The 26,842-nt window shown below is 37.3% G+C and overlaps 1 protein-coding gene across 1 annotated transcript; it reads left to right on the plus strand.

The window, feature by feature from the left end:
• Positions 1 to 25,126, plus strand: LOC106872799 (retinol dehydrogenase 7). The gene is made up of 6 exons (XM_014919912.2): positions 1 to 497; positions 13,181 to 13,307; positions 17,604 to 17,689; positions 17,872 to 18,054; positions 19,781 to 19,918; positions 23,397 to 25,126. The coding sequence occupies exons 1-6, from the start codon at positions 203 to 205 to the stop codon at positions 23,750 to 23,752; spliced, it is 1,185 nt and encodes a 394-aa protein (XP_014775398.1). The 5' UTR covers positions 1 to 202; the 3' UTR covers positions 23,753 to 25,126.
• The last annotated feature ends 1,716 nt before the right edge of the window (positions 25,127 to 26,842 follow it).

A 26,842-nucleotide genomic window follows, 5' to 3' on the forward strand; every position in this document is an offset into this window, starting at 1 on the left:
CTGAGAAGGATGGCTGAGAAGGTTCCATAAGTATTTTGATTGCAAAGTGCTCGGATTGTATTGTTTAGTTTCTCTCGAAGATGGTGGCGATGATGCCTACGAAGCTCACAATAAATCTGAATTAATTCATTTACTTTTTATTGGTTCACAACTATAAAATCAGATCATCGGAGCAAGTTATTATTTCATTCAATTCTCCAGAATGGATTTCGATCTTACAGGCGAAAACAGCGACTACATGTTCTACTCGTTGCTCTACTGCAGTGTTACCATCGTATTTGCTACGGCAGTACTCACTAAATTCCTCACCAATGAGATCCGTTTCGGTTTCCGCTCTTTTTTAAGTTTGGTTACATTGTTTCTCGGCGAACCATTGTGCCAGTTCCTTGTCAAAGGTCCTCATGGAGTTGGAACCTTCGCCCTGGCTTGTATGCTGGTCTACTGGATTTTACCAGCAAGCCGCCTCCCCGCTAAAGACAAAGTTGTCCTCATCACTGGTACGTATATATACCTAAACTCATTTCCACTGATTTTCTTCAGACATGCACTTACAGACGTTCGACCAGTGCATTGTCATGTATTTTTATTCATTTCCTTTTTATTAAAGCAACAACTCAAAGAATTAACACTGACCAATTCTGTGGCCAGTGGCATGTATTTGAATAACAGATGAATACAGGTATTTGCCATATATAGTCTGAAGATTCCCAGTCCGGGATGAAACAGCGGTTCTCTGTGAAACTTCGAGTCTTCAAATTCCCACAATAAATGTTTACTCTCTGAACGCAACGAGTTCTCTCTTAGTTGTACATGCCGTGGGCCCTTCTCCTTCTTTCCATGCACAATTACATTCATGTTTGGATATACAAACAGAGAACAAGTAGTCTACATAGAACATAGCTTATTTATTTGTTCCAAGGTGATAATTTACTCCATTGCTAGTCAGAGTTTGTTTCAATTTCTGTACATGTGAAGAGCATCGGAATGGGTCATAAGTTTCAAATGTGTGTGTGTGTAATATATATATATATATATATATATATATATATATGAATCAAAGAGAGAAGCGTATCTATTTTACTAATGAGAAAGAATTAAAATGTTAGCGAACAAGGAACGTGTAATCTACAGTTTTCACATTAACTAATTATTGATGAAATTTAAGAAAAATTACATCTTGTATGTGTATTTTTTATTGCTAGTCAGTAGCAATTTTATCTGCATTAATAAGTATGTTTGGATCTCTGTTTTTTATTAGCTGGTCATTTAAACAACTCAGTAGAGTTGTTTGTGTCATAAAAAGCAGTAACTTCTTTTTCTTCCGTCTTTAACTTCAGTAAACATTAACATGGCTTCTCCACCAAAAAAATCTTATGTGCCGTTAAGTCGCGTTTCCGTTATCATATCCACTCTGGGTAATTAATAGCATTCTACCATTATCTTTTATTTGTTTCAGTCGTTGGACTGCGGCCCTGCTGGTGGGGTACCGCCTTGAAAAATTTTAGTCGAACAAATTTACTCCATTACTTATCTTTTAAGTTTGGTACTTATTCTCTCTCTTTTCCGGGGACTAAACAAACCAACACCGGTTGTCACGTAGCTGTGGGGGACAAACATGTATAGAGTGAGTGGGTGAGAGCAAAATAAGCTAAATATAGATAATACAGTAAGTCACCTCCTGAAACAGCTGTCGAGATAAGACATGTAATGTTTCCCCCCGTCATTTTACAATCTGTATTTTGTGCTCCATGTAAATATGCCCGAAGCTTGTATTTGCGATGAGCTTCTTTCAGTTTATGTCTATTCATTTACATAGCTTAGCCCGAGGCGATAATAGAAGTGGGACGGAACCCGGAACCCTGTAGTTAGGAAGCAAACTTTTTACCACACAGCCTATAAAGGTTATGAACTGTTTCAACCTTTTATTTTCAAGGTTTAATTTTATATGGTTCCATTACACCTTTCTTACTGCGTGTTCCCTTGATGGGTTTGTAGTGCTTATAGAAATCTCATGCCTCTTTAGTAATAGTTTCAGATCAGGCAGACATGAAGGAACTATTTCTACTAAATAGTAGAAATAAGTACTTGTAATAAGACATGATTAGGCGAGGGGATAAGTTTTGATATGGGTGAGAACTTTTATTTAGAGAATTCTCTTTCGGACGATAAATGTTAAGTTTAATTGTATTTACATATGGCATACATACGTAGCAGTTCTTTCAGACTCGCCGTAGTAAATACGTTGTATTCTAAATTTGTAGACGTCTGAGTAGTAGAACAAATATAAGACATGATCAGCTGAAGAATTCTTCGATCCAGTTTGTGAGTTACGGAGAGAGATAGGTAGGCTAAGTTCCATTCTCCAGCGTAGAATTTTATATAATTTTAATTCTTTTTCCCAATTTTTTTTCTTCTCTCAAACATAAATGTAATGGTTAGTTTATCTGTCACTAAGGGGGAAAATGCTTTTTAACAGCCTCTGTGACTACAGAAGCTTCTTTTTCGGCATTGTGACTAAAGTTTTATTTTCAGAATGATTAGTGCCCAGAAAATTGCCACCAGTTTACCCACCGGAATGTTAATACTGTCTCCATTCTTTCATCTGTATCAAATATTTTTAATGGTAAACAACAAAATCTTGTCGACTTTGGTATTGTAGTATGCAAAGAACCCAAGCACCCATTGTAATTCTTTAGTGTTGAAAGATAAGTAGATTCTTCATCAAGAGGGCGAAGGCGTTGTGGATTGGAGCATAATTCTCTATCTAAAATTAGATCAGCCAACAAGTTGATAGATGTTAGGCCTTTATTTACGTTTATTTTAGATTAACACATTCGACTGCTTTGAAGAAATTTGAGTCGTATCATGTTCTGGTTTTGTTTCACGATAAACTTCATAGTTTATTGACTGAGAGCATGAGTCCTGTTACTTGAAAAGGCTGTGTATGATACCTCAATGATTTTACTAACTTTATAGTAAGCGCTATTTAGATCAATTATGTTAATAACACTTGTTAGAACAACATTGCCCTCTCAATCATCTATAGTTAAACAGATCAGCGTCAAGCTCTGTAAAACTGTCAATAATTTAAGAGAAATCTGCGGATCTTTTTGTTAACGGAATTGACAATAACAACCAAAACCTGCGCCCACAGAGGCTTTTTAAAAATTTTTTTGAAAGAAGTTTTGAAATTTCTGGAAGTTTTTTTCTCTTTCAAACTGGACTGGCGAATTTTAGTTGCAACAAGTTTGCACTTGAGAGAGATATTTCGATAAGGCTTAGTAACAAGTTTTCTAACCACTTATATATGTGAATAAAATCACAAATTAAAAAAAAAAAAGAATTCAGATTCTGTATAAATTAAATTTCTTTGTGATCTCTTATCAGCTCAAAGTTGTGAAAGAAGAAAAAGTATTTTTTAAAATCTATTTTTGTAGATATTCTACAGGGTGTCCACAAAGTCTGGGTACATGGAGTAAATAAAATCATAGCATAAACAATTAAATATAAAAAATAATTTCTTAAAGTATGTGTTAATCCCCATGTGGGTACATGGAGTTAATAAAATCATAACATAAACAATTAAATGTGAGAAATAATTTCTTAAAGTATGTGTTAATCCTAATCTACTCAGACTTTGTGGACACCCTGTAGTTTATAAAGACGGCATGAAATTTGTGCTGTTACTTCAGAATTAGCCAAGGAAACAACACTTATTTTTGGGATATATTTCCAGGTCGATTTGATTAGCTAAGTGTTGACAGGTGAACATTACAGATGAACCTGCGTCTTTGAGAATTTTGATAAAAATAATTTTCTCAGTTATCATACATGTAACAAGTACCAGAAAAGGGAGTTATCAAAGAAATAAATCCGGATTAAATAACCTTAGAAGATACTTTTTTTTGTGAGACAGAAGAGTTGTGGTCATCAGACCGGCAAACAGTGGCTCACAGTTCTCCCTTTTTTTACAGTTTTCACAGAACGTGGCACAGGAATGGATCTTGGGTTTGCCACTGAAAAAGCATCTTCTCCACGTTTAGTGTTTGTTGTGGTAGATTACTCAGATTATATTTATCATTATTTGTGGCATTGGTGAAACCTCAAGCATTTGACATGATTGTGTATTACGTTCTAAAACACCTTGTCTGTTGGACAGATGGCTGAAGCTTGATTTAGTGAATAACACTTAAGTATCTCTTAATATATTGATACAATTTCTGTGGAAAAGCTACAAATAACTTTTGAAGTCGTCAGGGGATCCGCATCAATTTACTCAAGTACCTAATATTTCAGCGAGCCATCAATACCAAAATCAATCAAAATACAAATTTGATACCTTTATGATGTAAGGGACATAACTGCGGTTACACATAAGCAGCTCTTGCAATATTCCACTAACTTTTTCTATTATTGCAACTCAGTGTGTTTTTAGAACTTGTATATCCTTGGTTCTAGATCAGCTTTGTTTGAATAGAATTATTGATCAAAGCCGTTTCATTCGCGTTCATCTTATATATAGAAATGGAAACCAAAACAATATATGATTTAACAATTAAATAATTTAATCATTAACAATTCAATTTTATTATTTTATACAAATGACATCTCATAAATTACAGATGTTTCAACTCCATTAATAAAATCAAGTTTTTCAAGAATAATAAAATACCGTTCATCAGATCAGCTTATCTTCTTAGATATCTCATGCAAAAAACGGTATTTTATTATTCTTGAAAAACTTGTTTTTATTAATGGAGTTGAAACAGCTGTACTTTATGAGATGTCATTTGTATAAAATAATAAAATTGAATTTATTATTTAATGATTAAATTATTAAATTGTTAAATTAATTGTTTTGGTTTCCATTTCCAATTTATATTTTTATATTGATAAACTATAAGTTTATTTATTTATTTACCTGTTTAAGTGCGATAGTTCATAACATTCTTCAAAACATTTATTTGCCAATAAAAACCATTGGGTTTTTATTGGCAAAAGAACTCAATAAATTCTTTGGATATTTAATATCCCTTAGGTGGTTATTTAACACCTAGCTAAATTGTTATATATATATATATATATATATATATATATATGGGACTACTTTACCCAATGCATAATCTTTGACAGCAGGATGTATTTTTGAGTGAGATTTAGCTTCCTTTTCTACAAAGTCGAGCAACTGCAGAGAAAGCTTCCTTGTGTTTGCTAGAGCTATTTTACATGTGTTAATACCTGTGATATACAGGTAAGAGTTATGCCTGCAACAAGGCTTTATTTAAACAAAAGTATCTTTGTCTTACATAAGGTGTTAATGTCACAGAATTGTTTAAAGAATAGTTTTTATTTTTTTTTTAGAAGTGTTCTTTGGAAGTATTGCACGGAATAAGGAAAAAAGAATTATAATATTCTTCAAATTTCCCTGTTTAGTGCTTATTATCTAATTCAACATTTGGTAAATGTCTTTTTGCCTGTTGTTACCAATGCCTGAATAAAAAATTATAAAAGGAAAGATTAATTAATTAATTAATCAATCAATTGATAATAAACTGAAATGAAATATCAGTCCATATGTTGGCAACATGATCCTCCCAATGTACAACAAATATATATTATAGCAAAAAACCTGTGCTTGTCTTGCTATCATCTTTAGCCTCTCAACACCTGGCATAAAGCCACCTCCTTTCCCACCTCCCAAATACTCCCGCCTTCACATAGTCGAGAGGTTTTTCTTTTCCTGTTCTTGAAAGTTACTTGGCGTTCTCAGTAGTGCCAGTGATGCAAGAAAAGCACCCAGTACACACTGTAAAGTGGTTGGTGTTAGAAATGGCATCTAGCCATAGAAACCATGCCAAAACAGACATTGGAGCTTGGCACTGCTTTGCAGCTTGCCAGATCCTGTCGAACCGTCCAACCCATGCCTGCATGGAAAGTGGATGTTAAATGGTGATAATAGTAATGTATAATACTAAAGAAATAAACAAATTTTTCCAAGCTTAACTTATGCATACTAAAATTCATAACTCTGGGTAAGTTGATATTCTGTGAATAGTCAAGAATCCTAATGTTTTAAACAAAGCATGTTTTTGGAGGAAGAAAAAAAGTCTCTCTTTTCAGTGAAGGATTTTATGAATTTATTCTGATTTACAAGCTTTGCTAAATAATTTTTGCCCACCTCTGCTCAGCAGAAATTATTTGCTGTCTTTGTGTGTGTGTTTTGTAACCTGTTCAATGTATCAATTCTTGAATTAACCCTTTTGATACCAACCTGGCTGAAACCGCCTTTGGCTCTAATGTACAAATGCCTTGTTTTCTTAAGTTTTGAATTAAAGTCTTCCACCAAACCTTAGTTACAATTTATGTTCCTAACACTAACTTCATGATAACTAAGTTATTTTAATAAATTCTTTGTTATATACATTATTTGCATTTGATGGAAATGTGCCACACCCTAGAGGTTGAGGGAACCTGTGGAAGAGGTAGATTCAGGAAGACCTGGGATGAGGTGATGAAGCACGACCTTCGAACATTAGGCCTCACTGAGGTAATGACTAGCGACCGAGACCTTTGGAAATATGCAGTGCATGAGAAGACCTGGCAAGCCAAGTGAGACCATAACCCATAGCCTATGCCAGTGGAGTAACCAGCCCACTTATGCATACCTTTCCTTCATTTAGACACTAAACTCTGCTTGCGAAGACCTGTTGAGGCAAGTGAGATCGAAATCAAATTTGATGACTGGAACCCGTGCCAGTGGAACACCATCCGAGCATGATCGTTGCCAGAGCAGCTGACTGGCTTCCTTGCCGGTGGCATGTAAAAAGCACCATTCGAGTGTGATCGTTACCAGTGTCGCCTTACTGGCACTTGTGCTGGTGGCATGTGAAAAAGCATTCGAGCGCGGTCATTTCCAGTGCTGCTTCACTGGCTCCTGTGCAGGTGGCACGTAAAAAAATACCATTTGAGCGTGGCCTTTGCCAGTACTGCCTGACTGGCCCTTGTGCCGGTGGCATGTAAAAGCATCCACTATACTCTGAGTGGTTGACATTAGGAAGGGCATCCAGCTGTAGAAACTCTGCCAGATCAGATTGGAGCCTGGTGCAGCCATCTGGTTTGCCAGTCTTCAGTCAAATCGTCCAACCCATGCTAGCATGGAAGGTGGATGTTAAACGATGATGATGATGGATATTTGTCCTCATCTTGTTTGTTGTTAACACAACGTTTCGGCTGATATACCCTTCAGCCCACGGGCATATGGCGTAGTGGTTAAGAGCACAGGCTACTAACCCTAAGATTCTGAGTTCGATCCCAGACAGTGACCTGAATAATAATAATAGTATCGAAAAATACCTTGGGAATGAAAACCCAGGTTTGAAATTTCTCCAAGACACCTGATGAAGGCTGGAGGGTATATCATCTGAAATGTTGTTAACAACAACATTTTGGCTGATAACAAAATGTGTTAACAACAAACAAGATGAGGACAAATATCCGTCAAATGTAAATAATGTACATAATTCCTCATCTCTTAAATATAGGACTGTCTTTGTTATATTTAAAATTAATTGAAAGAAATACAGAGCATCTAAACAGAAATATGGTAACAAAAGGGTCAAACAATTTAGAAGAAAGTGGGTATTACTATACATGCTTTCCACAAATCGTCTAATCTATCTTTACACCCACTCTACTGCCCCCCCCTCTCTCTCCAATGTCATTTTAGAAATGATCACATTGAAATCTTGAAGCTATGAGATAATGCATGACTACTTCAAAGCAACAATACAGTTCTATATTTAAGAGATGAGGAATTATGTACATTATTTACATTTGACAGATATTTGTGCTCATCTTGCTTGTTGTTAACGCGTTTCTGCTGATACACCCTCCAGCCTTCACCAGGTGTCTTGGGGGAAATTTCGAACCTGGGTTCTCATTCCTATGGTATTTTTCAATGTTATTATTATTATTATTATTATTATTATTCAAGTCACTACCTGGAATAAGGCTACTAATCCCAATATTCTGAGTTTGATTCCAGCATTGACCTGAATAATAATAATAGTAATAATAATAATATCAAAAAATACCTTAGGAATGAGAGCCCAGGTTTGAAATTTTCCCCAAGACACCTGATGAAGGCTAGAGAGTATATCAGCTGAAACATTGTTAACAACAAACAAGATGAGGACAAATATCTGTCAAATATAAATAATGTACATAATGTACTTCAAAGCAATGTGCATAATTAATGCATTACATTTGACAGACTAATTTGAATGCTAAAGGGATAAAGCAGTTTTTTGCAGATTGGTGAAACTGCCATATCTGATCATATTAAGCCCTATGAAAATTATTGTTCCTGCTACAAGACCTGGAATTGTAGCTAATAAATTGGTCACTTTACCAAATATTACCATTATGATAACCATAACTTTTGCAATATGACTTGCAAGCTTTGTTATACTAATAATGGTAGTGTGCATGCTGTATGAAGTAGGGGCATGAGAGACCCCCATAAGTCTAGCTAATACATCCACTAGACCCTCAGGAAACAGCCCATGGTTAATAATAGCTTCAACCCCAAAGGTGAGGGTATTATTTTTCATTTATCTTGAAGTAGGTGCCCAGAACAAAATGTCAGTGAATTGTTTGGCAGATAGATGAATAAGGCAGCTTAGAAGTTTATTCTTTCAGTTGGCAGTTTTAATTTTTTTTTAGCCCAAGGGTTCATGTGGCCAGTTACTCAGTTTTCATAGCATATAACTCACTGAGATCACAATATTCTCTTGAATGGGACACCAGTCCATTGCACAGTTTAGAGCCAGCAGTTTTCAATGGAAGGAGCAGATTGATTACATTAATCCCAATACTTTCTGCTACTTTATTTTATTGGCAAAGTTGACCTTGGCAGGATTTGAACTCAGAATGTAAAGAACAGCAAGAAATGCTGTTATACATTTTGCCTGACGTGCTAATTCTGCCAGCTCATTAGCTTATGTTGGCAGTTGTTCTGTCAAAATAAGCAAAGAATTTGTTACCCTCAACACAGTGGCAAGGATCTCAGTTGACATGAAGCTCAGCCATGTGTATAAATTGTCGAAATGAGGCCAAATAGCTAGTGATGGAGCAACAAGGAGATTCCTGACAAAGTACCATTTAGAAAGAATTGCTAACGCTTGAAGTAATTCATTTGGCAATATTGCAATTAAGGCTTGTTGAAAACTTACAGGCCACTAGCTGTGTGTTGCATAAAAGCTGCATTTGGCTGCATTCGAAAGCTTAAATGAGGTTAATAGGAAAACTGTTTAGTTGTTGCCAGTGAGTCATTGCAATATTAGTTGATGAAGCAATTTTTAACTTGTAAACAAATTATACTCCCAGTCCTCCTATTTTCACTCATCTCTTTCTCCAAGACAAAACTCTGTCTCCATCAGTAAAACTTGTTGCTACAAAAATAACACCTTCCTGTATTGTTATCTAATTTCTTGCAAAAACAGTCATCTTTCACAAAGTGCAAGTTTCCAAGGATTTTTGCAATAGTGAAATATAGATTCATTACATCTTTATGTCACAATCATACCTCTAAATTGTTATTACTTACATACATAAGCCCTTCATTCCCTATAGAGCAGGGGCCATCAACAGCTTTTCTCTATTGTTCTAGACTTTGGGTTGTCTTTTCTGTTTCTTTCCAGTTGGATCCCTGCTTTTGCAACTCTTATCTTTTCCTCCATCTATTTTTAGGGTGTCCTCTCTTCCACTTCTCTTGTGGGTTTCAGGTCAGGACCCAATATGTAATACTGGATGTTGGTTTCTTTAACGTGTGGCTTATCCTTTTGGATTTTGTTGCACTGCACCATTTGTTTCCCCCACCCCAAAGGCCTTTATCTCCTCCAAAACCTTGTTGGTTTGGGATTGTCATCAATGCTTCTGTAACATTGTTTTTGTCCTGAGTAGGGGTGTTGATCATATACGACCTCATTTTTACCTCTGAGAAGAAGCAGTCCATATTAGCCTGGTCTCTATCGTTTGACCTGTCCAGTGTGGGAGTCCCTAATAGAAGCTTGTTCCCTGTTGACATAGCTTTGTGTCTTTGAGACACACAAACCACCACAACACAATAGGGATTTGACCTTGTGGTGGACTAAATCTCTATACACTCCTAAAATAAAATTGGTAGCAGATCGAAGCAGTAGACTGTGGGACAAAATACCTTGTATGTTATTGGGTTGGTGCATAATTATTGTGGCTTTTCTCAACAAATTTTATTCAACAAAAACAATAACATGTAACAAAAACATCTTTAAATGATTATTCCGGAGCATATTCACCATCTACTTCAATTACTGCTTCCCATTTGCTTGGCAGATGGTCAGACTGTCATTTAAAGATGTTTTTGTTGAATAAAATTTGTTGGAAAAAAGCTGCAATAATTATGCACCAACCCAATAGCTTACATACTCTTTTATCTTCAGTTTTCAGATCCCACCCAAATTGACTTTGCATTCATTCTTCTGAGCTTGGTAAAATAAATACCACTTAGTAATTAAAAAAAATGTTGATGTATTGGGAAGCAAACTTCTTAACCACGCCCCTACATCTCAGCCTATCAACTTATATCTTGATCAGAATCGACTTGACTACTTCCTGTGACAGTTTATCTAATCCTTCCTTTTTTAGCCGAGTTCCTTGTCCAGAATTCTCTTTCCACATCAGCCTTATTTTTCTTTTTAATACATAGATGCAGGTATGGCTGTGTGTGTAAGAAGTTTACTCTACAAGCATGTGGTTTCAAGTTCTGTCCCACAGCACAGCACCTTCAGCGAACGTCTTGAACTATAACCTTGGGCTGACCAGGCCTTATGAATAAATTTGGTAGACAGAAACTGTGTGGAAGCCCATATATGGATGTGTCTTTATGCCTGTCTTCAGCATCCCCTCCCCCAACTGTCTGAGAGCTAGTGTTGGTTTACTTACCTCCCTATAACTTAGCAGAGTTTGGCAAAAAGAAACTGATAGAATAAATACCAGTCTTAAAAAGAACAAAAAACAAAATGACTGGGACTAATTTGTTTGACTAAACCATTGCAAGATGCTGCCCCAGCATGGCTGTGGTCCAATGACTGGAACCTTTAAACTAAGTTTAGCATGTCTTGTGAACAAAAACCAGATTGTGAGGAGTCTGTGGTCTGTGATGGTAATAAATAATAGGGGAAAGTTTGTGTGTTTGGATCAGTTTGAAGAGAGGAATAGAGCAGACACTGACCTTTTGTGTCGTTTTATCTGAGAAAGAGAAGAAAATATTGGCTTTGGTGGTGATGGTGGGAAAATTTCTTTCCCACAAACGGAGGGAGAATTCTAAAAGGTCAGATTCCCCCCCCCCCCCAACATGTCAACTTAGATACACTCATCAACTTCATTGCAAATAACTAAATCTATTCAAGTCCCATGAATATCTTTCCAGGTCAAAAAATGAAGTTTCATGCAAACATTCATTTCAATGACAATCAATCATATCTCACTTTAAACGACTGCTGTTCATGTCTAAAATTCCTTGTGAAACTTTCGGAATGCCTCTTATTTTAAACCGAACCAATAAATTGTTTTTACAGAAGACAGCTTCTGTTAACGTTTACTTAACTACAAAGATTAAAAAAAAAATTTTATCTTTGAAGCGTTCATTAACAGCAATGCTATTTTTTTCTTTTTTAAAGTTTATTAGTCTCTTTTGCAGAACTGCTGTTACAGAGATGTAAACAAACCAATATTGGTTGTCAAGCCATGGGAAAAGAATGACAAACACACATTTATAATACAATGGGATTCCTCACAGTTTTTCTGTTTACTAGATTCACTTAGATTGGTTGGCCCGTGGCTATAGTAAAAGACACTTTCCCAAGGTGATGTGCAATGGAACTGAACTCAAAACCACATGGTTGCAAAGCAAGTTTCTTAACCACACAGCCATGCTTGTTCTTATAGTATAATTACTTTAAGGCAGCAGATTAATGATTTAGAATAGTCTGAGTTCAAATCCCACTTGGGTTAGCTTCACCTTATCTCATTTTGGGAAGATATTCAGTGTCTGTAGTAACCCCCAAAGAATAAGAGACCCTGCTGACATTATTATCAAAACCTTATATTGAAATTTTCAGTTTGTATTTTATGCATTTTTAAAAATAGAAATTTATTATTTTCTGGTATGGTCATGTGTTGCGTATGGATGAGGACAGCTGTGTGAAAATGTGTCACACCCTGGCAGCAGAGGTAACCTGTGGAAGAGGTAGACCCAGGAAGACCTGGGATGAGGTGGTGAAGCATAATCTTTGAACATTGGGCCTCACAGAAGCGATGACAAGTGATTGAGACCTTTGAAGATATGCTGTGCTTGAGAAGACCCTGCGAGCCAAGTGAGACTATTGCCTAAGTCAGTGCAGCATAACTGGTCTATTTAAGGGTATCCTTCAATCATTGGGCAATAAACTGTGCTTGCAAAGACCTGTTGAGTCAAGTGAAGTCTTTGTCGTGGCATGTAAAAATCACCATTTGCGCATGGTCAATGCAAGTGCTGCCTGACTGGCCCCATGCCGGTGGCACGTAAAAAAGCACTCACTACATTCTCAGAGTGGTTGGTATTAGGAAGGGCATCCAGCTGTAGAAACCTTGCCAGATCAGATTGGAGTCTGGTGCAGCCTCCTGGCTTGCCAGTCTTCAGTCAAACCGTCCAACCCATGACAGCATGGAAAGCAGACGTTAAACAATGATGATGATGATGAATGCACTTAACTATAACACCAGTGTACCACCGCACATCTAACTACATCTTGTGGTGCAGTATAGTGTAGTTGGGAACCAATGACCTGGAGAGATGGAAAGTGAAGTCAACCTTGTCTTTGAACACAGAATATAACGGTATAACTAGATAATAAATGATAATAATAAAAATACTAAACTTATTATATACAGTGCTTAGGGGCTCTACGATTCTTCAGCAAAAGTAGCCAAAAGCTCATGAACAGTACATAGAATAATGCACAGGAAATGAACTGTGAACGAGTCATTTAAATGAAAAAAAAAGAAAGAAAATAGTGTATATAGCTGCAGAATATTTTGCCATTATTTTGATTTTTAACTTTTTACTGAATTTGATGAATTTCTTTTCTCTTTTTCCAAGGTTGTGATAGCGGATTTGGTTTTGCAATTGCTCAAAAATTGGATAGCATTGGTATGAAAGTCCTAGCTGGCTGTCTGGACCAGTGTGGTAAAGGAGCAACGAAATTAAAAAGTTCTTGTTCAGAAAGGTGAGATGGTACACATATTTTTAAAGTCAATACTTTAACCCTTCTGCAGAAGGTGAATGTTGTTGATCCTTCAGCTGTGGGCCGAGACCATTTGTAATGTACCCAGAGTACAGTAATGTGGAGGCGCAATGGCCCAGTGGTTAGGGCAGCGGACTCGCGGTCGGAGGATCGCGGTTTCGATTCCCAGACCGGGTGTTGTGAGTGTTTATTGAGCGAAAACACCTTAATCTCCACAAGGCTCCAGCAGGGTATGGTGGCGAACCCTGCTGTACTCTTTCACCACAACTTTCTCTCACTCTTATTTCCTGTTTCTGTTGTGCCTGTAATTCAAAGGGTCAGCCTTGTCACACTGTGTCACACTGAATCTCCTTGAGAACTATGTTAAGGGTACATGTGTCTGTGGAGTGCTCAGCCACTTGCCCGTTAATTTCACGAGCAGGCTGTTCCGGTGATCGGATCAACTGGAACCCTTGATGTCATAGGTGACGGAGTGCCAATAACAACAACAGTAATGTACTTGGATCTTCACTTACAAGGCATTGGTTGGCCTGTGGCTATAGTAAAAGACACTTTCCCAAGGTGATGTGCAATGGGACTGAACTCAAACCCACATGGTTGCAAAACAAGCTTCTTAACCACACAGCCATGCTTGTTCTTATAATATAATTACTTTAAGGCAGCAGATTAATGATTTAGAATAGTCTGTTGGTCATTGAGGCACCACTGAAGACATTGTCTTGTGAAGGTCTATCAAGGGCAAGTCAGGCTAACAGAACCCACTTGTTTACCAATTATAAATCTTATGATGTGGTCTTGAAATGCTGTATGTTTTCAAGTTTTTCTTTTTCAGACCATGTGACACAATTTAATCCAATACATGAGCAGAGGGATAATTTAAATGTTCGTTTTTAACTTGCATTCAGTTTGATTTCAAGAAGCTGTTCATGCCAGCAACCTTGTTATTGCTTAATCCATTAATGCTTATTTATTTACATTGTTTTGGAGCGTGGTTGTTGCCAGTGCCCCTGGACTGGCTATTGTGCGGGTGGCATGTAAATTACACCATTTTGAGCGTGGCCGTTGCCAGTACCGCTGACTGGCCTTCGTGCCGGTGGCATGTAAAAGCACCGACTACACTCTCGGAGTGGTTGGTATTAGGAAGGACATCCAGCTGTAGAAACTCTGCCAAATCAGATTGGAGCCTGGTGTAGCCACCTGGTTCGCCAGTCCTCAGTCAAATCGTCCAATCCATGCTAGCATGGAAAGCAGACGTTAAACGATGATGATGTGTTATCTGATGGCTTTGAGATTTTGACGATGTGATTGCTCATTTTTAGAATGACATTTCAGAGTATGTCTGAGAGGCCAGATCTGGCTAGTTTGCACATAGAACAAGTAGAATATTTTGGCCGGATGTGTCTTGTTTAAATGCTAAAGAGCTAAGCTGATAACATATGCTCTACATACATTTATAAGTCTGCCATAGATTGTTATGTCTGGGTTTGGCTGAGTCTTATCTGTTGTAGTGATGCATTTGGTCTCATAAACATTAATTCGGAGACCCATTTGTTTTGCATTTGCAGCTGAGTAATGAAACCTTGATGGTTAGCAATGTTATTGTTAATAGTTAGCAAGATCATCTGCATTAACATAGATTAGAGATTATTTGACATGCAATAGAGAATCCAGTATCATTTATTTCTTTCATTTTTATGGTCACTGCAACAAAATGTTTCCTTGCTTGACCTCTTTCATTATGTCCATGATCATACTTGTACCAACATTGATCTTGAGAATGTGAATTAACTTTCATATTTAAATATATGGAGGCCACTTTTGGGCCTGCTATATAACCCGTTTTAGTGGGGCAGCAAATGTGGTACATACTCCAGCTATGTCACTGGACCAAACAACAATAGACACCACTTTTTTCTCTTAAGTGTTGTGTTGTGTTGGTTTTCAACAGGTGAATCAATAGGTATCAGATAGTTGTTCTCATAAATTACGCAAACGTTATTCAGGTATGATTTATTATACTTTGTGGCAAAACACATTTATGTCAAAATGTAACAAGCAATTTGTCTTATGAAACTTGATTGAGTATTAAGTTATCGGCATGTTTTGTCCTATTAAGTATTAGTTTCCAGTTAAGAATTGAAAAAGTTATAGTTTGGTGTTATAATAATGTTAAAACTGGTAATTTCTCTCAGGCCAAGGAGTAAGTTTATACTTGACTTGTTAGAAATAACAGCCAAAAAAAGGAAGCTTCTATGCAGCCACTTGACCTGCTAAAACAGTAGCTAGTTTACCTCCTTACACACGACTGATTAACACACATTGAAGATGGGTAACCACCCAGAAACCCAGGTCTGTGTGTATTATGTAAGGCTAGAGATGGGATCGATGACTTCCCTTGCAAATACTAATTGGACACAGATTGTGTGTTGTTGGCCAGATGGAGGAGATGTCTTCCTGGGGCTAAAAACAATAGTAACATCATCCTCTCTAGGACTGCCACATTTAGTTGGCAAATATATTTTATGAAACCCAGATTGTTGAAAATTGACAAACTTCTTTTAAACTAGCAAGGGTAGGGATATAGTTACAGTATGTGCTGCCCTTATGTTTGACCCCCCCCCCTCACACACCAGCAGTATAGCCTCTACAGGTTTATTTAGCAGAACTAAAGTGCCTCCCTAATAAAAGCCTTGCTTGGAGTGGACAGCTCCCCCTCCTCAGTTATTGAATGAGAAAGCTTTTATTTGGTCACTTGATCTGTTAGAAATAGTAGCCTGAGCAACAGAGGGAGCCTCTTCTAAATAGAGGTTCGACCTGTTTAAAATAGCAACCAAATTTCCTCTAATCACATCCTTAAAATAAAGAACACACATTGGCGAATGTACTTATTGACATGCAAAATGGTGTGATGGCCATAACTGAAATGTCATTTTTTATCAGTTAATCTACACGTAAATGACAACTGTTACCTTCTGTTTGACTTTGTGTATTGAGAAGTGTTAGGGGCCTCCCTCCTCTCATTGTCTTGTAGGTTTCAGTCATTGGGTTGCTGTTGTGCTGAGGCACAGCTTTGGAAGGTTTCAGCTGACCAGGTTGACCACAGTATTTATTTTTTTAAAATTTGGTATTTTTTCTATTGGTCTCTTTTGCCGAACCACTTCAATGCAGGGCCATAAACAAACCGACATCGATTGTCAAGAGCTGGTGAGGATACAAGTACTGCAATACCACTGGATGGGTGATGTCAGTGTGCACACACAACAGAGCGTAAGTGATGATTCAAGAGGAAAACTGGGTATAACAGGCATTAGATGTTGTGTGCAAGAGAGAAGACTACACTGGCTTGGTCATGTGATGTGTGTGGATGAGGACAGCTGCATAAAGAAGAGCCAGTCTCTAATTGTAGAGGGAACCTGTGGAAAGGGTAGGCCCTGGAAGACATGGGAGTAAGTGGTGAGAAAGGATCTTCAGATACTGGGCCTCACTGAGGAGATGACAACGAACCAACACTTGTGGTGATTTGCTGAACTTGAGAAGATATGTCAAGTTGGATATATTGACAGGAGTTGGCAAGCTGGAGAGGTGCACCAGGCTTCAATTATCTTTTTTGGCATGGTTTTTGACAGCTGGATGCTTTTGCTAATGCCAACCACTTTGCAGAGTGCACTGGGGGCTTTATACATGGTACTAGCTTGGTTGCTTTATGCTTTGCACCTGCAGAGGTGCCGTATACATGGAGATCCCCTTTCGGTCATGAATGACCATGGGATTGCACCTACAAAGTTACCCTCCCTGGCACAAGTCTGGGCAAGGTTGTTTGTGAAAGGCCAGCAGTCGCCCATGCATACCAGCCTCCCCTCTGTATGCCAGTGATGTTATCCAAGGGAAAGGCAAAGGGGCCGATACAGCTTGTCACCTGTGACGTTGCAACTCATTTCTACAGCTGAGTGAACTGAAGCAACGTGAAATAAAGTGTCTTGCTCAAGAACACAAGATGCAACCCGGTCCGGGAATCAAACTCACAACCTCATGACTGTAAGCTTGACGCTCTAACCACTGAGCCATGCTGTATACATAGCATAAATATTAATGGTGTGGTTGTATTTTCGTGGCAGGATCAGAAAATAAAAATATTTTTGTAATATTTTAATTAACAAGTCTTGTTTTCTGTTATCTACTGTGTTGTTTGGCTTTTCAAAGAAATGATAATTATATATTTATTTTAATTACAACTGGAGCAGCAATAATCTAATTTATATATCTTATATTTCTGTATAGGTTAGTGGTATTAAAATTGGATGTTACGAACCATAGGGATATTGAAAATGCGAAAAGCTACGCACAAGAATTACTTGGAGAAGATGGTAAGTGCACCTTAGGTTGGTGTATGTAATGTCTTTTGTAATGTTGTTGTTTAACTTATAATTCCCTGATTGAATAAATCTACGGGATAAGGCATTTTAATCTGACCATCCTATTATTTTTGCAAGCCTAGTGTTAGAAATAACTTCTTGTAACCGTTATATTTTTGCTTCCAATTCTTCAGGTCTGTGGGGTCTTGTCAACAATGCTGGGATTTCTTACTTTGCTGAGACTGAAATGACATCTGAAGAAATATTCCAGAAGACAATTAATGTTAATCTTTTTGGTACAATTCGATTGACAAAAGCATTCTTACCTTTCATTAGGAGAAGCAAAGGTAGAATAATCAACATGGCCAGTTTCGTTGGTAATTTCCTTTTTTTCTTTGTTTCTTACTTTCTTGAATAGCTTTATTGGAAGACAGTTTGCCAATTTCATGTTAAAACATTCTATCAAAGAAAACCTTCTGCCGTTGGTTACTCGGGGATGCCATCTGCATGTGAAACAGCAGTTGAGTTATTGTTAATATATTTAATTTAACGAGTATCAAAAATCGATTTTAGAAATAGCTGTATGATTCAGAAGTTTGCTTCCCAAGCACGTGGTTTCAAATTCCAGCTTCAATGTGCGTCACTTTGGTCAAGTCTCTTCTTCTGCAGTGTCTTGGCATCACATGGCAGTTGAAAATCTGTGTCATTCAATTCCAATATTGTGTGAAAACATACAGAAATATTATTTTGCTTGGAAACAGGTGAGGGTTGGTGACAGGAAGGGCATCCAGCTGTAGAGCATCTGGCTCAATAAACTGTGTCTGAAGTGGACATTAAAGCTATGATGATAGTGATTACCTTTTGGAAATCTTTCTACACTTGTTTGAAAACTGAGTGTTTAAGTTCAAAAAGTTGGTTGTTTGATTATTTTTAGTCTTACCTGAAAGTCACCCGTTTCACTTCACTTCTTTCTCTCTCTCATCATCTTTGGTGAAGTCATTGGAACACATCTCTTGGCTCTTACATTCCTCCCAACTGGTGGAGTGATTGAACTGTCTATGCCAGTTTGTATCTCCATCTACCAATATTTCTGACCAAACACATTATTTCCTTATCTCCAAACCCAGCCATTACTCACTGGATCTTCTGATCAGGCTATCTTATATTTCCTTCCTCCACTACACACACCTTAAAGCCAGATAACCAATTTTATACCAACAGCAAAATATGGTTTAACCTTTTCCCCTTATGAGATAATTCATTACCATAACCTTTGGACATTCTTGTATCAAGTCTCAAGATCCAAAGGGTTGGTTGCCTGTTTTCCATGGTGTACACGTGACTGAGATGATAGCATTCCCCCTGGATGGGAAGTCAGTCCCTCACAGTCACTCACTCATTGTAGCTGAGTGGACTGGAGCAATGTGAAATGAAGTGTTTAGCTCAAGAACGCACCACCTTGTCCAGGAATGGAAACCATGATGTTGTAATTGTGAATGCAACTCTCTAACCACTAGGCTATGTGGCTGAGAAAACTCAGCAGGTACTTAGAACTCTCCTTCTACATCTCTTACACAAACCTCATAAGACCAAAGCCCACAGCTTCCAACATTGAGTGCAACTCCACCAACAACAACGAGATGTTGTTTTTATCCACATTGCCTGCAACAGCAGACTTCAAAAAAAAGCAAGGCCTCACTCAACCTGCAAGCTCCCTTGCTTTCCAAAATGCAGCAGAACCTTCTGCTTTAACTTTTGCTGTTGTTTAGTCCAGATCACTCCTGACTGAGAAACATGATGAAAGACATTCCATCTTTGACCATCCTATCTTTCCCAAAAGTACAGTGCAGTTGGGATTACAGAGCTGAATATCTTTCTTATTTCTAAATTGGTAAGATGCAATATGAAGGAAATTTGGTTCCACTTTTAACTGACTGAGGGCCTTTAGCATAGAGAATCTGTAGTTGGTTTGGTTTTACTTTTGTAGATAACCTAAATTAATTTAATTATCTGTATCTTAATACTTTTGATGGTGAACTCTAGTATTCTGTTAAATTCTCTTCTGCATAATTCTATTCTGATTTTCCCCAACTGTCTTTACAGCAAGAATTCCTATCAACGGGACAAGTGCTTATTCTGTTTCTAAAAGTGCCATTGTTGCCTTCTCAGATATTCTGCGTCTTGAAATGAAAAAATGGGACGTTCATGTTTCCATCATTGAACCACTTGGATTTCAAACAAGTAAGTTTTTCTTTGCTTTGTAGTTTTGGCAAATCTAACTCAGCATTTCATTGTTTGGGGTTTGTTGTTGTTGATGTTTAACCACAGGTCAATCCTGATCCAACAGACCTGTTCAAAGGCACTCCGCTTGTGACTGTGCCATGTTTTATGTTGCTGTGTAGACATCAGCTCATTGTTTGGTGTTTGGATGTAGATAAAATAAGTAACTGCCAACAACTGTATTTTGGAACACAACAAAAAGGAAACCCAGAAGACACTCAGACAAACCATGTGGTTTCAGGTTCAATCCCACTGGACTGACCAATGACCTGTGAGTGAATTTGATAGATGGAAACCATGTGGAAGCCTTTTGTGTGTGTGTGTGTGTGTCTGTTTGCCCCCCTCCCCATACCAGTGTTGGTTTCTTTCAGTCTCCTAACGTAGCAGTTCAGCAAGAGACTGATGGAATAAGTACCAGATTGAAAAGAAAAATAAGTTTAAGGGTTACTGTTTCTGAGTACAAAAATCTTCAAAGTTGTTCTCCACCATGGCCACAGTTCAATGGCTGAAACATGTAGAAATGTAGAAAAAATGCATTTGTAGTGATTAATAAAAGTTTTTGTATCTTCCATCTCTCTTTTACCACACACACGTACGTACGTATGTACGTATGTACGTATGTATGTATGTATGTATGTATGTCGTAATGAGATGCCTGCTCCTCACCAATGTTGATGTGTTCAGCTGCCAGCTCTGGTTTTGCTGCTTGTCAAGCTGAGGAGGGCAAACCTGTCAAAGTAGCAGTTGCTCTCTGATAGGTTTGTGGTTGAACCTGTAGGGTGGAGAACTCTGGTATTCTTGGCCCCTGGACCACATCCTGGCTCACCTCTTACAGGGCAGGGATGGCTATCTGCAAGTGTGAGCCCTGTGAATCAGAGTGTCTGTTCCAGTGCAAGCCTTTCGCCATCTCTTGGGGCAATGCCCTTTCCATTTTGTCCACTAGGGCCATGAGGCAGATTGACGAACCTCTTTTTTTAGGTAAACACTTAAATTCATGAACCAGTGTCTGTTCAGTACCATATCCACTTCCATTTTGAACTAAAAAAATGATAATTGATAGATAGTGTTCGTTATTTTGTAAAAATAAAACAAAAAAAAAAAGTATAAGAAAGACAAAAATAAGCAAAACTATTCCTAAACATATGTGACAGAATTTGACTTCAACAATTTTCTTAACCATTTCAAAATAAATGTTTCCGATTCTTTTGAAATGTCTTAAAATAATTTTAGTCCATAAACTAATGCTGTTTTTCTCATATGCGAGCTTTATCTTTTTGATGTTCAGCAATAAATCCGTCAATATTTAATAAAATGACACTCCCCTCCCCCCCGCCATTTACTTGAAAAAGATATAAATGACATGCCTCTCATTGTTCTGCTATTTCATATCAACAGCAGTGACCACCTGTTGAATATTTCTGACCACAAAAAGTTAAATAATAATTCCTTTGCATCAATGCAGGGAAGAACTATTAAATTTTTTTTATTTGTTTTCATGTAAAGTAAAACCTAGAAAAACATTCATATATAATGTGCATCCTAATTCCCTTGACTGGCCCCCGTGCCGGTGGTATGTAAAAAAACTCTATCTGAATGGGATCGATGCCAGGCCTGCCTGACTGGCTCCTGTGCCGGTGGCACATAAAAAGCACCCACTACACTCATGGAGTGGTTGGCGTTAGGAAGGGCATCCAGCTGTAGAGTCTCTGCCAGATCAAACTGGAACCTGGTGCTGCTGCTGCTGGTTCTCCAGACCTCAGTCAAACCGTCCAACCCATGTCAGCATCGAAAACGGACGTTAAACGATGAGCTTATATATATATATATATATATGTATATATATATATATAATCTAATAAAGGTCATGTAAGCCCTCAACAGAAAAAAAGGCTTTCCTCTCCGCATGGGACTCGCACCCACATTCCTTTGTTAATGCGACTGTGTTATCTTTACACCAGCAAATTAGCTAATTCGCTGGTGTGAAGGTAACACACTTAGTCATGTTAACAAAGAGATGTGGGTTTGAGTCCCACGTAGAGAGGAAAGCCTTCTTTTTTCTGTTGAGGGCTTATATGCCCCATTATTAGACTATTTTCCTTAGTCATTGCACGGTGATCACTATAAGCTTTAAGCTTATATAAATACCATTATTATTATTCACAGGATTGTAAAACATGGTGCCATATAACAAAACCATTTGCACCGAAAGCATATATATATATATATATACATATATATATATATATATATATATATATATATATAAGCAAAATAGCTAATTGTAAAATCTCAAAGAAATCAGAGTAGTAATTCTAACAAGTCAATCACCATATCAAAGTGGCTGTTCCATGTTACTACTAGTTTAACCCCAGGCAGATCTTCTGCCAGCTGGTCATCAGTGCAATGCTGCACCCTGTGGTAGCAGGGGGAGCGAACCCCTACCATCCTCTAGCAGACCACAGGATTGTGAGACTGACTTGGTTTCGAGCTGGTTGGCTCATCCTCAGCCACGAGCACCTAGTCAATTGTTAGTATAGTTACTAATCTGATGTTTTTAATATTTTCAGCCTGGTACTTATCCTATATATCTCTTTTGTCAGACTGCAAAGTTATAGGGATGTAAACACACTAACACCAACTGCTGTGTGATGGTGGGGGACACACACACACACACACACACACACACACACACACACACACACACACACACACACACACATACACGACGGGCTTCTTTCAGTTTCCATCTAACAAAGCCACTGACAAGGCTTTGGTCAGCCTGAGGCTATAGCCCAAGGTGCCACACAGTGGGTCTGAACCCAGAACCATGTGGTTGGGAAGCAAGCCTCTTACCACACAGTCACACTTGCTTTTATATGAAATATTTGTTTAAATCGAAAGTTGGTTTGTTCTGTGATTAAGAATTGATGGCAGAATCAGGATTTGCTTATTTACGTCCCTTCAGTTGATGGGTTTAAATCTCTCCTTAGGACTTTGTTTTTCATCCTTACAAAGTCAATAACATAAAATAAGAACTGGGTTTAATATAACCAAACTTACCCTTAAAGCTGTGTCCCAGCTCGGACACGATACTGTGACAGAAAACCGATCGACGGATAAAAGATTATTTATCCTCTTAAGGATAATTTTTTTTTGTCTCATAACTTCAGGTATGAAGACTTTGATGTCAAATTCCATGTAATTCATGATACAATAGTAATTAAAAAAAATACCTAACTAGAACCATATTTATAGCATGGAAAAAGATTCTATGATTCTATTTTCACATTATTAGCCTCGAATTATGTGCGTCTGCTTACTGAGCAATTGAAAGAAATTACGTTTTAGAATTGGATATTAGAAAATATGTAATAAGGGAGATAACTTGTACTTATTGATCATTAGAAATATTTAGTTTTATTTCTTTTCTCTTTTGCAGACAACTTCAATGAACAGGTTTTAGAAAGTCGACTCCAAGAAATTTGGGACTCTCTAGATGAAGAATGCCAGTTAGTTTATGGAAAACGATACCTTGAAGATCTTTACAAGTCATACAAAGAATTATTGCCTAAGATCCCTACAGACCTGTCTCCTGTAGTTCAAGCTGTTTCTGGTGCTCTTCTCTCAAAAAATCCACGCGAACGCTACCCTTGCAGCCAAGGAGCAGATATTCTTACAAGTATATACAGCATCCTACCCATCAGACTTGCTGACAAAATATCAAAATTAGTATCGGTGATTCCTAAAAACTCAAGACCAGTTGCATTGGAACCATCCTCTCATCTCGTACCCTAGAGGAACTTATTTCTTGAAATGAGAAGGAAAACATTTCTTGTACTGTTGACTGTAACATTTGGCTGTGTCTGTCATGTGAGGAAAAATTTTGGCATTGGTTGACAATATCTTTTTATGTTCACACGTGGCCAAATTCATTTTAAAAATTGCTAATGTGTGTTTGTGGTTAGTTTCTGAATTTGAAAGAGAATCCGCAATCGTTTCAGCTTTTTAATTATTGTATCAAAGATCAAATTATAATGTGGCCAATTCGCTATTGATCATTTACCATTATTCATCATGGGACTGAATTTTTCTATATCAGCATTAGACAATATCTCTCATTGAATTAACTCTGCTGTGATATATATTTTAAGTCTTTATATCATATCTGTGAGTTTGTATTATTTTTCCTGCTCGTATGTATGCACACATATCTGATTGTATGTATGTATGTATGCATGTATGTATATATGTATGTATGCATATCTGAGTGTATGTATCTATATGTGTATGTATGTATGTATGTGTTTGATAATCATTGTGAGAATTGTCATATAACAAACAAATGTATCAGAGAAAACGTCTGAAACACGATAACATTGAAAATGTCATTAACTTTTAAAGACATGTTGATATGTCACGACATAAAACAAAAAATTAATAAAACAATAGTAATATATTTTTAATAGCTTGACATTTTTTAATGTTACATTAATTATCCTTGCATCAATTGTCTCCAACTTCCAAAGTATTAATTAAAGTTATGCTGTTTCCATATTCTACCTCTCACTTTCTTCTCTGGCTTTAAATGTGGAAGAGTAACTGAGCTATTATGGTTATTATAATTATTATTATTAGTGCCAATAATGTTGTCGTTGTTGGACACACTTCTTATCAAATGAAGCAATATTCAGTGAGAGATTGTGTCTCCTATGCATTCCTGTCTCCATCCATCTTTCTCTCTCGTTCATCCCATGAAAACTGAACCCTGCTCTCCTTGCAAGTGATTCTCAAGATATGGAGGGGAAAAACATCCCGCACAATCTATTTATTTTAATTTTTTAATCTTTTTCTTTAAACCAAATGAACAAATTTAATTACACTTACCCCTCCCCCCTTGCAAAAAAAAAATAAACAATAGCAAAAAAACAAGTGATGTTCTAAACATCATTTGGTTAATGATCTAATTTATTTTATTTTTCTAATTGTAGCTATGTTTATTATTTACTCCCCCACCACCAATTTCATAAGTATTGCTAATATTGTTTCAGTAAGTATTTAACCCAATTAATATTTGTTAATTATATTTTTCTCCATTTACTTTGATTTCTAATAAAATAATAATTATAATATAAAATTCCATATCTTGTAATTACTAAATATTTTCTTGTATTTGCTGTTTTTGTTTCATATTTATAATTTCTTTTTTTTTTTTTTACATGAGATGTGTGTATGTGTGCATGTGTATCTGAGAATTGGGTGAAGAATTGTTAGGTGATCCTAACAATGGAAGAGGATGACTAAAGGAAAAGTTCGGAAAAGCCTGTTCTTAGGATCTTAAACTTTCATGAAGGAGGTTGGAGAGGACTACAGCAAGTGGTGAAATACTGAGGTGGAGATAACTTGTCTAACCTATGCCAGAATGGTAAAACAGACAAGAACGATTTCTAAATTGGATATTGTCATCTTTGTTGTTTTTACATCTACTTTTCCATGCTTTTGTGGGTCAAACAAGGATCTGTTGAGGTAGAGTTTCTATGGCCAGCTTCTCTTGGCATCAACCCATTCTTATTTCCAATAATCTCCCAGTCTATGAAACAACAAACAGCCTGAATATGTGGAGAGCTGGAAACCTGACAGTGTATGAGACCTTTGTTTACATGTCAAGAGATCCCCACATGTTTCTATAATGGGTTGCAAACCAATGACCCCATCTGAAAGCTAATGTTTACAAACCAGTGGAAATGAAGGAAATACAAAATCTCGCAAACGTTTACATACAGACACTTGAGAGATGTACTATGGACATATTAGAACTAGATTCTCTTAAGTGCTTTGGTAGCTCACTAGTAGTACTAGGTAGCTTTTAGTATATAGATGTAATTAGCAAAGAAAGTGGTTTCTCTGAAAGCATGGTAGCCAGAGTAAGAACAGGTTGGAAAAAACTCAGGGAGCTACTACTGGTAACAAAAGTCTTTCCCCTCCTCTCACTCTTTAATTCTCCATCTCTTAGTACAAAGTCTTCTCCATCTCCATTGTAGTTCCACTCAATCAAAGATAATCTTAGTCTTGCAAGCTGCATGGCCACCTCACTAGTGCTGGTGCCACATAAAAAGCACCCAGTACACTCTGTAAAGTAGTTGGTATCAGGAAGGACATCAAGTTGTGGAAATCATGTTAGAGCGAATATTGGAGCTTGATGCAGGAACTGGACCCATCAGATCCTGTCAAACTGTCTACCCAAAGCCAGCAATAAACATGGCTGTTAAATGATCATCATGGGGTGTGTGTGTGTGTGTGTATAAAATATGGGAAGAGCTGTCATCAATAGTTTATGCTTTTGACCAGAAGTCCTCTTGACCAAAGCTGACCTGGGGCTGGACTACATTGCTATTCTCTATTGTATGATACACAAATATAAAATATTTAAAAAAAATTTCTGTTAATAGACTCAAGTTTAAGATGTTGCTAATCCCTATGGGTGCAGTGGGATGGAGGCTAGGAAGGTTGACAGGATTGTGTTTATTTGTGTCACTTTATGATCCTGAAGTTCTGGTTTCAATCTCAGTGTGTGGTGTCATAAGCAAGGGTCCCATAGTTAAAATTGGGTAGATAGACTGTTTAAGCTCAATAGATGAAGTCAACTTGTAAGACTAAGGAACAAGTTTGTCACATTGAATCTACTTGGGATTATGTTAAGGCACACAAGAACATGGCTGTGTGCTTAAGAAGTTTGCCCCCAAACCATGTGGATTTGGGTTCAGTCACATCACGTGGCACCTTGGGCTAGTGTTTTCTTCTATAACCCCATGCTGATGAAAACCTTGTGAATGAATTTGGCAGATGAAAATTGAAAGAAGCTGGTGTGTGTGTGTGTGTGTGTGTGTG

This window comes from Octopus bimaculoides, chromosome 7 (genome assembly GCF_001194135.2).
Source record: "Octopus bimaculoides isolate UCB-OBI-ISO-001 chromosome 7, ASM119413v2, whole genome shotgun sequence".
Classification (NCBI taxonomy): Eukaryota; Metazoa; Mollusca; class Cephalopoda; order Octopoda; family Octopodidae; genus Octopus; species Octopus bimaculoides.

Bases quoted from the DNA above. Each gene is read 5' to 3' on its own strand.
- LOC106872799 (XM_014919912.2), top strand. From the start codon at position 203: ATGGATTTCGATCTTACAGGCGAAAACAGCGACTACATGTTCTACTCG. The intron at 498-13,180 runs GTACGTATATAT...TCTTTTTCCAAG, and splicing joins CAAAGTTGTCCTCATCACTG to GTTGTGATAGCGGATTTGGT. The intron at 19,919-23,396 runs GTAAGTTTTTCT...TCTCTTTTGCAG, and splicing joins ACCACTTGGATTTCAAACAA to ACAACTTCAATGAACAGGTT.